The sequence below is a fragment of the Bidens hawaiensis genome, unplaced genomic scaffold (genome assembly GCF_021521415.1).
Source record: "Bidens hawaiensis isolate Kalapana, Puna unplaced genomic scaffold, B.hawaiensis_p1.1 tig00002866_1, whole genome shotgun sequence".
Lineage (NCBI taxonomy): Eukaryota > Viridiplantae > Streptophyta > Magnoliopsida > Asterales > Asteraceae > Bidens > Bidens hawaiensis.
Genome location: NW_027491154.1, coordinates 2,652,275 through 2,664,602, shown reverse-complemented (window position 1 = coordinate 2,664,602; position 12,328 = coordinate 2,652,275). Strand labels below are relative to the sequence as shown.

Genomic DNA, 12,328 nt, shown 5'->3' with positions numbered 1-12,328 from the left:
AAGATGTTCATTTAGGATATTACTAAAACAAAATGTGCGGGTTGTTCGGTTTCGGGCTTACATGTGAATGAATAAAAAATGTTCGTTCTGGATATTTTTATTTTCGGGGTTGTCGGGTTTGGGTTAGTTCGGGTCGGTGTTCGGTTTTCGTTTGGGTTAGTTCGTGTCGGGTTGTTCGGTTTGCTTTTGCTTTAGTTTGGGTCGGGTTCTTATATTTATGGTTGTGGTTTTCTCTTGCTATTCTAACTTGTATTTATCTTTTTTAGATTTGGCACGACTCGACATTGGCTACATTGGCGGATCTCGACGATATGATTATGAGATTAATTCCAAAACTTTTTGATAGATTGTTTGTAAGAAAACAATGATTCTCAATTGATAATCTTGGATTTATGTATTTTGGTGTTAGTACTTTATGAAACTAGATAATTTGGGATGTAAGTGTTATTTTTAATGTTGCTTGATAATTCAGTATGAAATTAGCTGCATATTTATGATTTTATTGCTAGATAAATTATGCTGCATATTTAAGATAGGAAACATATTATAAACCGTTGTATGGGAAAGGTGTAAATATAATTACAAAACCGCTGTATATAATTAATCGTTGTTTGACAAAACCACTGTATATATTTAAACGCTGTTTATGAAACCGTTGTATTATGACCGCTGTTTATGAAACCGTTGTATATTATGACCGCTGTAAAACAAAACTTTAAACCGATATTTAACAAAACCGCTGTTTATGGAGTCTTTGTAAGCATAAACAGCGAGCATATCAACAACGGTTTTAAACCGCTTTTAAGCTAGCCAAAAACCGCTGTTAAACAACATTTTTTGTAGTAGTGAACACCGAAAGATTTTGTGTCTACTCATCGCCGTAACACTCGGGTTTACCGACCGAACTTACTGTAACAAACATAACCAACATTGAAGGAATTCACTTCATCAAAGTGTTTTTAATGAACTTATAACTATACCAATTATTATTCTTAGGTCATCAAACTTATAATCGATAAATTATAAAATTAGCTGCATATTTATGATAAATTATTTATCAAAAAAATGTTTGATAAAATTAGAAACTTATAATCGATAAATTATTTATCAAAAAAATGTTGCAAAGAATATATAACAAAATCACTGTTTTCCAAAATTATTTGTTGCCAAAAGTTTTCAGTTAATGACTCCATTTCACTTTTTAAATAATATTGTTGACATATTTAATAAAGAATTCGGTACTTCATAATACCACATGAAAAGTGCATAATTGTATAAAAACTAGAAAGTTGACCCGCGCGTTGCGGCGGGTTTGAGGTGTTGTTTGACGAATATTAAAGTGTAATGCAATGTCTGTTGATTTGTAGCTATTGTTATGTAAATGTAACGTAGTATCAAAAGAGCTCATATAGAATACTCCACACTTAATTTATATAATATTAAGCATTAAACAACCTAAAGGAAGTAAAGTGGTGCAACAGCCATAGAGTTACAAAAAGTGGCGCGTAGCGCTGGTGGTCATGCACCTACTTGTTTATGTTTAACATAACATCTAGTTAGGCCTTTTTACATAGTAGGGCCTTTTAGTAATTACATATTTGCATAATTTTACATTCATGTCTTTGAGATGTGCGTTTCAATTTTTTATGTGTTAAGATCGTTGGTGTTTAGGCTATATTAATTAAATGTTTCTTACCTAGGTATAGTAGGTGTTAACAAAAATCATGCATTGTTGGAGTCCCCTTTACATCTTCTGTCTCTTTTCACCCGAATTTGTCAGAATGATAGTTGAAGCTTTAGTTCAATAAACAACATATTGTTGTTGGTCATAACAATATTTAATGGTTATTGAAGGATGTGTATACCTGGAATATCTTGCATTGGCCTCTTTCTCTTTGAATATGGTGTTTGTGGTGTGAGGCTTGTTGATGTCGATGCCGATTTGGGCTGAAGAGCATTAGTGTCTGGTGTGTCGCTTTCTGTTGACGGATATTGAGTTGTCAGCCCTTTTAGTTAGTACAAATAACTTTGGAACACCAATCATTGCAGAGATATCTGGTGGCAATACTTTCTGGTCAGTGTTTCCTTTGTCTAAAACCATCACACGACATTCTGTTCTTAGTGCATCAATCATTGTTTCATCATAGATCACGACATCTGCTGTGTTTGTGTCGTCAGTTATCGAGGCATTCAAACAGTACCTGTCATATATGAATATAGGCATCATTCAATACTCTTATGAGATGTAGTATGTGTATGATATGCACCTATTGTATGTCATACACCTAAAAACAAAATTACTTTGGCGATTGTTAAAATTCTTCTTAATTAATCAAAAGTCTACAAACAAAATAAAGAGAATTAATGAACTTGTGTAAAAATAAATTTGAAAGACGAAAAAATTAAAGCGAAACATAACATACAGAACTAATAACTTTGTCCACTAACGACTGTAATCGTGAAAAATAGGAGTACAAACATTGAACCACACATGCATGTTGTTCTATGTTAAGTTGCGAATTTTATACTGCAATTTTGTAAAAGATGAAAAGTATTGGGAACGAAACTATAAAGTGGGAAACTGTTGTTGGTTAAAGAAATGTTCTATGAGAACCTTCTAAAAGATGAAAAGTGTATGGATTAGAAGTAAGATGTCAAAAATATAAGGTTAAAAGTTAGAAAAGAAATTTAGAAATGTTTTTATGCATATGGTACAAAGTTTTATGCGTGCAGAATTTTATAATTGTATATAATAGTTATAATTAAAAGATTAATATGTCATCGTATATGCAGTTTAATAGATATTTTGGAATATGACAAGCATTATCTTACTGGAATTTTGGTGTGATATCTTCGTGGTCTAGACAAGCGAATGATGTTTTGACACCGTCTTCATCGTCTTCTTCTTCTGGGTACAAAGTCCTTGGGCATCTGGAGCACTGTGCAAAGTACCAGTTTCGGTTGGTTGCCACTTCGTTTATTCTGGCTATGCATGTGTAGGTTTTGCCTTCAGTCTGCACATATAGTTATTAATGGTTTTATTCTTTTTTTGTTGTTGTTATGAAATGTTGTGGTAAATTGGTTCTTACCTTGTTTTGATGTGGTATGTTGTTAATGATGTCGCTAACTTTTATTGGGATTGCCTGTTGTGTTGGTTCGGTTGTCATCGGTAATTCTGTCAACCTGTTTTTGTGAAGTAGTTGGAACAAACACACACATTATACGTTAAGTGTTGAACTATGATAGTAAAGTGAAACGAAGAATGTGTTATGTAAATAGATATATTTTTTGTGAGTTAATAACAATGAAAAGTAGTTTATATCATAAAACATTGGTAATGAATAATAAAGGTCAAGAACTTATTTCTTTAAAAAAAGATTTTATCTTCTTCCTTTCAAATTGTAATCAAAACGCAATTATGCTATATTAGTGTTACTGAAACAATAACGGACTTCTCAAATCAAATGGCCACTAAAATAAGATAAATGTAAGTTTTTATGTCGGCATTTTAATTATGCGATTTAATACCTGTCTATGTATGTCTGGGTATGTGGGCATGTTGGATTCACTGTGATTGTTGTTAGAAAGGTTGACTCAAGTTGTTTTAAACCTATGAAGGAGTGAATTAGAGATTAAGGTGTTGTTTTTCATTATATATGACGAATGGGCAACGTGCATCATATTGTGAAATGAATTGTTGAGTTATAGTATATGTAACATCACGGAAATTTCAAGCCAAAAATGTCAACTTTCCAAAGTCTAGGGATCAATTCTGCCAAGAAAAAGAAAATCCTGATTTCTTGTCCTATCGCGTTACGCGACGGGACAAAAGACAAGCCCATCGCGTATCGTGATGGGGCTTGGTCAAAACTTCTGGAAGAAGTCAACAGCGATACGCGATCGCTGTGGAACCCAACGTCATCGCGTATCGCGATGACGTGGCCTGACACGTTGTGACACGTGTGCCACGTGGCACTCGATGGCACTATCTGCCGCCACGTATCACCACATGGCAACACGTCTGCCACGTGTCGCCACGCGGCACAACGCCTGCCACGTGTCACCACGTGGAAGGTCTAGTGGCTTATTCAGCAAGCCTACGTCGCGATACGCGACGGGCTTGTCAAAGGGGCCGTCACATACCGCGACGGGGTCCAATTTTTGCCTATAAATAGTGGGCTACGGGTTCATCACAACCCACACCAAATTTCACACACATATCTCTCTCTCTCTAGCCTCTCTCTATACCTCGAAGTTCGTGCCCTCAATCCAGCTCGATAATCGTGCCCGATTCCGTGCCATACCCCGATAATCGTACCACCACCCGACGATGTTATAATCAAAAAGATGTTCTTGGAATGACGTCCCGACAAGTTACCTCGTAAAGCGTGCCGACGTGGAAGAATATTGGTATATCTCGTTTTGCGTGCCGAAGAGAAGTATTGATCAAAGCGAGAGTTGAAAAGATCAAGCGGCGTCGAGGTGCTGCTCGAGTGTCTAGGGGTTTAAAGCCGAGTAAGAGGTAGGCATGATGCCCGAATTAAATAATAATAAAATATTATAAAGGCTTGACCCTAAAGTCGTAATTATACTCGATGCTTTAAAAGAAAATAAATAACAAAAAAAAAGAAAGAAAGAAAAGAAATATATATATATATATATATATATATATATATGTATATATATGTGTTGTATAAATATTCTTTGTTATAAATATTATTTAAGTATAATGAGTATACTTAAATAATAAAGGAAGGAATACGTTTCTTAAAGAAGAAGAAACGTAGAGTTTTACAAAATAAACTAAATGTTTATGAAATACTTTTAAACTAAAGGTTTTTAAGTAAAAGAGAAGTGAACTAAAGGTTCATCGAGATAAATTAAGACTAAAGGTCTTAAGCCGGATTGTATACCCGACTAACAAATGGTTATACTCGTACTATAGGTGCGAGATAGCAAGGGAAAGACCCTCGGACGGTGTTGAAGCCGATCCCAAAGCAAAAGGGTGAATACGCCCCACTTATACAAACTTGTTTTCAAATAAATAAACGTGTTATGTGTAAAACTTTACATGAGATTGAGTGTCTCTAAAAAAACATTGTAAATAGTATAAGCCTAGCCCTCAGGCTGTGGTATAATTTTGTCTGGATCCTTACATATGTCGTTAAATGCGGTGGGCACATCGCACCACGCTTGGACATGACCTCCAGCCACGATGGTCCGGACCTAAGTTATGTCCGAGTGAGACTGATCGTGTGTATATTTATGGTACCTAAGTTATGTCGAAACGCTTCGGTCTTTTGCTGAGGTGACCTAGTGTAGAGACTCGAGTTTATAATTATATTGTTTTAACTTAATTATTCCTAAGCCAAGATGGGCCGAGACTTACGTGGTCTCGAGGGGTGACTAAGTAAAGAAAATATTTTCGCGTCAGCATATTCACCAGCATTCGTTGCTGACGTACCTTATAACATTTTGCAGGTAATCAAGAATAGAGCTTGTGAAGACGAAGGGCTTAAGAATTCGATGGCTCGGATAACTTTTGTTAAACTTAAATATAACTAAATGGTGGTTTTGTAAACTATAAACAAGAAAATGTAAATGGAACTTTTCGTTCCATCTTTTGTATTGTATATATTTTAAAACTTTGATCCTTATATTTTATAAGACTTCCGCTAATTAAACGTAACTCTGATTTATATACAATTATGGTACCAACTATTGGGTCGCACTCCTAGGCCTAAGATGGGGGTGTGACATTAGATACTGCCAAATTGTGTTACTCTGACTGATGTGATGGCGATTGTATCTCCGGCTCTTGTTATGTTGTCGATCAAGTCAATCTGAGCAGGCCATAAGGTGACGAGAACTTGTTTGTCACTGTTTGAAATGATAAGAATTAGTAGCATGTTTTTGAAAATATTATAGAAGATTAATTATGAAACATGGAAGCTTAAATCAACATGAGTTGTGTGAAGGGCACATCATTTATGTTTTCACGAAATCTCTGATGTATATCTTTCTTAATGTTAAGTTGTTTTTGGCGTCTGTAGTTCGGTTGCTCACTACACGTCCAATGTAATCTACGAATGTTGAATGTTATGTTAGAATTAGGTAAGATTATAGTTACATTTGATGATGAATGTTACCTGTAAGTAGATCCCAAGATTCAAGGCGTTCTTGAAGTTGCTTATAGCGTGCGAAGTTATAGTAGCAATTTGGTATGTTGTCATTAGTAACAGGGACAAACTGTGTCTTCTTGCCAATTATGAGTGTTGCTTTATGAGGGCATATTGCCATGGATCTTCGGGATACACTTGATATGTAGTTGCTGACATTGTAGCATGATTGAATTTTGATGATGTCTTCAAAGTATGACTCATCTATTAGGTCAGCTGAGCATTCGATTGCGTCGGCATGTAGCAATTAGAAAATGTCATTAGTTTTAGGGAAACTATTAAAAATTCATGTTTTATAAGTTTAATCAAGTGTCACATAAACACGTAATTTATATAATAATATAATATGCATATTAAGTGAAGGTACTTACATGCTGATCAACAAATAGGTAGCACAATTCTAGTTTTTTTTTCCTTTTGAGACCCAACGCTTCAAGACACGTATTGTAATAACCTTTGGTTTCTGACGTGGTTTGATCTCGGAGAGACGTATGTATGTCATTTTTTTGTCCTGTGTCATTTACATAGGATAGTGTAAAAATTGTATATACATTAGGGGTAAATGAAAAAAATTTAACTTAAAATTATTGATGATGCTACTATGTGTTGTGTGTCAACGGTAAGTATTTATGTTTGTATGAAAGAATTGATATGATAAAGTATTAGAACATGTATGGTTTATTTCCTTCAAAAAGTTAGAGTATACTATGTTTTTTGTAACATTATAGTCTTCATTATTTTCTGGTACTATCAGTATCTTTAGGGATTCAAGAGTGGTTGCTCTTGATAAGGCAACATAAAGTTGTCCATGTGAAAAAACAGGTTTTGGAAGGTAAACGCCTATTTTGTCTAGTGATTGTCCTTGACTCTTGATTATTGTCATTGCATAACAAAGTCTTATAAGGAATTGTGTTCTTTTCATTTCAAAAGGTAGTTATTTGTCTTTATGAGTTAGGGCTATTTTTGGTATGTACACACGACGGCCTAAAAATTTTCTGGTCATTATATGTGCCTCAACTATTGTTGGTAACAGTTGTGTGATAATTAATCATATGCCACTGCAAAGGCCGTCAAGTGGATTTAGATTTCTAAGGAGTACTATTGGTGCGTTAACTTTCAGCTCAAGGATGTGTGGTGGGAGACTGTTAAAGTTCATTAGATTAAGGTACTCTACCGGGTTTAAAGACACATTGGCATTGTTGTCACCTGGTTGGGAAACTATGGAGTCAATACTAATATACGTTGTTATTGTTCCTGGTGTTATGTTTAGTATTGTTGTATTAAGTTCATTTACCGTGTCATTTTTAGGACAAACAATAGCCTTGGTTGATAGTGTTGTAGCAGATGGGTTGGCCAAAGTTTCTTCATCATATATGAAGTTAATTAGGTCTATCAATGAATTTTCTTTGAAGGGAATCAAGTATTGTGGTGGTATTATTATGATTTTGTGTTGTGTGGTTCGTTAATGTCAGTCGTGCCTATATCACCATCACCTACAGCGACCAACCGTGACGAGAATGAAGATATTGAATGTTGTTCTTCTAATGTTAGATTTGGTCTATGTAGACGCATGTTTTCTGTTAGTTTGTACACTTTGAAATGCCTCCAATGATAAGATCTTGGTAAGGAAGATGAAATGATTGTCGCGTTGGAAGCCCCCGGTATTATAGGAAGAGTCTGTCTAAAGTCACCACCAAGTAATACACACTTGCCACCAAACAGCCGATCAGGGTTGTTAAATAAGTCTTTTAACGATCTGTCTAATGTTTCGAGACACTTTCTGTCATTCATTGGAGCCTCATCCCATATGATAAGAGACGTTTCATCTAGTAACTGAGACAGTTGAGTGTTCTTCTTTATTTGGCAAGTTGAGTTGTCCGTCAAATCAAGTGGGATTTTAAATCGTGAGTGGGCGGTTCTTCCTGATGGCATTAACAATGATGCAATCCCGGAGGCAGCAACAGCCAATACAATTTTACCAGTGGAACGTAATGAAGCAATTATTGTTGTCCATAAAAATGTCTTTCCTGTTCCACCATGACCATATACGAAGGCTAATATTTGTTGACTTGACGAAATGGCTGATGTGACATGGTCATATATCAACCTTTGTTGCGGGTTGAGACGTGTTAGAGACAATGCATGTTCTGATGCTAACAACTGCCTATCGTAGTTTTTTTCGTCCATCAAGAGCCTATTTTGTAGGCGTTGTAGCATGTTGGCGTTTGGCATTGGCAAACCATAATCTTTTAATGTTTTGCCAGAATGACTTAATCGTAGTAATAATTCTAGCTCGAATAAGACATACTGCCTTAGGTCATCTTCATTTGCAATGCCATATGTTCATTGCCCATCGTCTGCCATCTTTTTCCAATGTTGCTTCCATAGTTCAAGTGGGTTTGATATCTCACAATACAAAAGCAGATGGCTGAACAGGGATCGTAATTCTGACGCGGAGGCCCAATTTTATGCCTCATCAATTGTAGATGACCATTCTCTATCATCACCCAATAATCCTAACGCCTAACATGCAACACGAAATGTCGGATAAATTTGACCATTCACCGTTCGTATGCAAGTGTACGAACGACAACCTTTTTGGTAACCTAACAAACATGCGTAGGTAAAAGGTCTCGCCACAACTTGGATGTACGTATATAAGTCTTGCTATTGGCGGTGTCTTTCTAGACAATCTTCGTATCCAACTTTTTGATTCCCACCTATACTCTGTAACATAATCAATATATCGAAGGTGACGACCAGTGCTGTCAAATTGATTGTTACGTAACCACTCGGTCAACGTGGTATGTCTATTGTATGGGTTGTGGACGAGACTATCAAGGTCATCATTATCCCTAAAAGTTATATTCTGCATATTTTCCAAATGGACTGCAAGGACTTGTACAGCTGGATTTCTGTCATGGATTAAGAAATTGAAAATCCTCCAACATGCTTCATGTGGACATATGAATCGACCATCAACGAAGTTTTGTATTTCATTGAGGTGTGATACGTCTTCATAATGGGTTGTTCCAAGTGCTTGATAATAGAAGCAATACATACCCTGTCAATGGTGTACCCGTGAAAGGATGGTTTCCTGTTGACTTCTCACTTGATGATCTAATAAATGTCTCCTGTAAGTCAAATTCGTACTTATAAATCTCTCAAGTTGAATACTTGAATGGTATCATGCCTTGCAATTTATGATGTTTCTTTTGCATTGAACAGTAATACAGAACATCGACTACCGAACTCCATATTATGATTACTCGTTTCCGATCCTTGCTTTTGAAGATGTTGTTGGAGCGAAATCAAGAAAACAAATGTGGTTGAATATCCAGGTGATTATTATTACTCTTTTACATTATCAACTACATAAAGTTACCAACTATTTTTCACGTAAACGGATGCCTGAAGTTGATCAGAAGTGCAAAAATAGTTGTAATAGTAACATAGAACAACTATATTGATAAACAAAGAGGTACAATACAAGTCAACAAAACACACGAAAAGTCAACTATGACAACTAACTGTCTTGACAGAATTATGCTGATGCGGTTGTATTCTTTATGCTTTTGCAGAATGATGCATTTTTCAGACAACACAACTTGAGTATGAGAAATTTTGTGATTTCTGCTTCCAAAACTGGCGTTGTGAAATATATTTCGTCGCCAGAGGTGAATTTTATAAAAAGCATTGTGAAAAGATTCAGATCAAGCACTACAAAACTAGTTTTCAGATTTTTTGGGCTGGATGAAACAGAGCCATCAACCAATCAAACATATGGATCTCTTCTGAAAAATCTGACATATATCAAGACATTTGCTTCCGCAATTCTAGTTCCTAAATCATACATATGGCCTGTGGATAAAGACATGTATTTACAACCGTTTACATCCTTGGTCTTGGATGCTCACAAGGAGGGTCTAAAAGTTTTTGCTTCAGATTTTATGAATGATGTGCCAATCGCGTATAATTACAGTTATGACCCTGTATCAGAGTATTTAAGTTTTGTCGATAATGGGAAATTTGCTGTAGATGGTGTTCTTTCTGATTACCCTATAACTCCATCAGCTGCATTTGGTAAGTTTGAAACATTTAATATTATATTAGATTAGTTTAGTTATTTGATCAACTAATGATCTAGAACCCTACAGATTGCTTTTCTCACATGGGGACAAATGAATCACATAAAGGTCTGTTATTCCATGTATTATATGTGTCTACATAATCAGTTAATGTTTGTTTTTCTCTGTTTAAAAAATGTTAATCATATATTTCTCCTGTAACATTGTTTCAGTGAACTTTTCAATTATATCATTTGAAGGAGCAAGTGGGGACTTTCCTGGATGTACTGATTCAGCATACAGGAAAGCTGTTTCAGATGGTGCAGATATTATCGACTGTCCAGTTCAGATGACACGTGATGCGGTACCTATTTGTTTAGGTTCTATAAACCTCATTGATAGAACAACAGTTGTTAATTCAGAATTCAGCAACCTTACTTCAAATTTTCCCGAGCTTCATTCTGGTAATGGAATATATACCTTCAGCCTCACATGGAACCAAATTAAGACCTTGAGACGTAAGTAATCTATTAACCTCTTTTGTGATATTAATAGGAAAGATAGATGTAATGTCACTGTACCAAAAGATTCATCAGTCACTAGAGATGGTGGTTACATATAATTGATATGATTATGAGAGTATAAATATATGATAGATGAATCATTTTTGTTTATATAATTAGAGAATGTGTAATAGTATAATCACTCCACTTAAACATTTTATTTATCCTTGCAAACAAAATAAAAAATCTTCTTGTGCTTTTCAAAAATGTATATTACTGATTTGCTATCTCATTGTTTTTTCTGTCTTTGTATTTTAGCTTTAATGTCTGATCCATTTGCTAATGTCACTTTGTATCGGAATCCAAAGTTCAAAAATGATGGAAAGTTTATGACTTTGTTTGAGTTTTTGGAGTTTGCAAGTAATGCTACTTCTGTTTCTGGTGTCCTGATCAACATAAAGGTGAGCAACCACCATATAATAATAATACTCATAAAAAAAAACTCACCTTCTTTATCCAGTAAAATTGTGATACGAATTCATCCAATAATACTCTACTCATTACTCAACTTGCAGCATGCAGCCTACCTAGCTGAAAATCATGAACTAAGTGTAACAGATGCATTGATGGACGTCTTGAATAAATCAAGTTATAATAGCAATTTGCACAAAAGATATTAATCCAATCTTCGATAGTAAGGTTCTGAAACTATTCAAGGAAAGAAGCAATAGGCATGAGCTTGTTTATGAAGTTGATGAAAACATCCGTGATGCCTTAAACTCTAAACCATTTTAGAAATCAAAGATATTGCTAATTCAGTTATTATTGGGAAGGAATCTGTCTACACACGCAGTGATGGGTATCTTTTTGGTCAAACTAATGTCGTGGATAAATTTCACGAGTTTAAGCTTCCTGTATACGTGCAAATAATGAGCAACGAGTTCCCATCAATTGCACGGGACTTTTTTTCAGACCCGTATGTTGAAATAAACTCATTTGTAACCGGAGATGGTGTTGATGGAGTTGTTACAGATTTCCCAGCTACCGCTGCCAGATACAGAAGTAAGTTTGCTACATTTTCAGATATCTTCAAAAGTTCGAGGTCTCGTTAATAATCTCTGAAATTTATTAATTTTTTTTATGTGGGAACTACAGGGAACAAGTGTCTGCAATTACCAGATAAGGAGGTCCAAAATTATGCAAGAGCTGCAATGCCTGGGCTACTGTTGGGATCCATGACTCCTGGGTCGATGCCGCCGGCTGCAGCTCCCAACCCGGTCCTGAACGATAGTGACCTGGCAGACCCACCTATACAACTAGCTACAAGGAGGGCACCTCCACCTTCTAGTAACATGACAATAGCACCATCTCCGAGTGGTCAACCACCAAAAGTTGTAATGAGAACTCTGCTTTGTTTGTTGGCTGTTGTTGTAGGAGGCGTATTGATGTACTGATAAACATATATAAACACCCAGCTTGATTATTAATAGATTTTATAAGAACGTATTTTCTTAATCCTTTTTTGCATCAGTGGAACTAGAGAGGGGTCGAGGGGTCTGTCGACCTCTAGCATGCCAGA

The 12,328-nt window shown here is 35.6% G+C and overlaps 1 protein-coding gene and 1 pseudogene across 2 annotated transcripts; one reads left to right on the top strand and one right to left on the bottom strand.

Annotated features, from left to right (window-relative positions):
- Positions 1 to 7,616: 7,616 nt before the first annotated feature.
- On the bottom strand, positions 7,617 to 8,411 carry LOC143621437 (uncharacterized). Its single transcript, XM_077092859.1, has one exon. The coding sequence runs from the start codon at positions 8,409 to 8,411 to the stop codon at positions 7,617 to 7,619; it is 795 nt and encodes a 264-aa protein (XP_076948974.1).
- A 308-nt stretch (positions 8,412 to 8,719) lies between these two features.
- LOC143621436 (glycerophosphodiester phosphodiesterase GDPDL3-like) lies at positions 8,720 to 12,264 on the top strand (annotated as a pseudogene). Its single transcript, XR_013151518.1, has 9 exons — positions 8,720 to 8,780; positions 9,184 to 9,315; positions 9,408 to 9,520; positions 9,761 to 10,262; positions 10,337 to 10,375; positions 10,480 to 10,764; positions 11,068 to 11,210; positions 11,325 to 11,811; positions 11,905 to 12,264. The product of XR_013151518.1 is annotated as a glycerophosphodiester phosphodiesterase GDPDL3-like (transcript).
- The last annotated feature ends 64 nt before the right edge of the window (positions 12,265 to 12,328 follow it).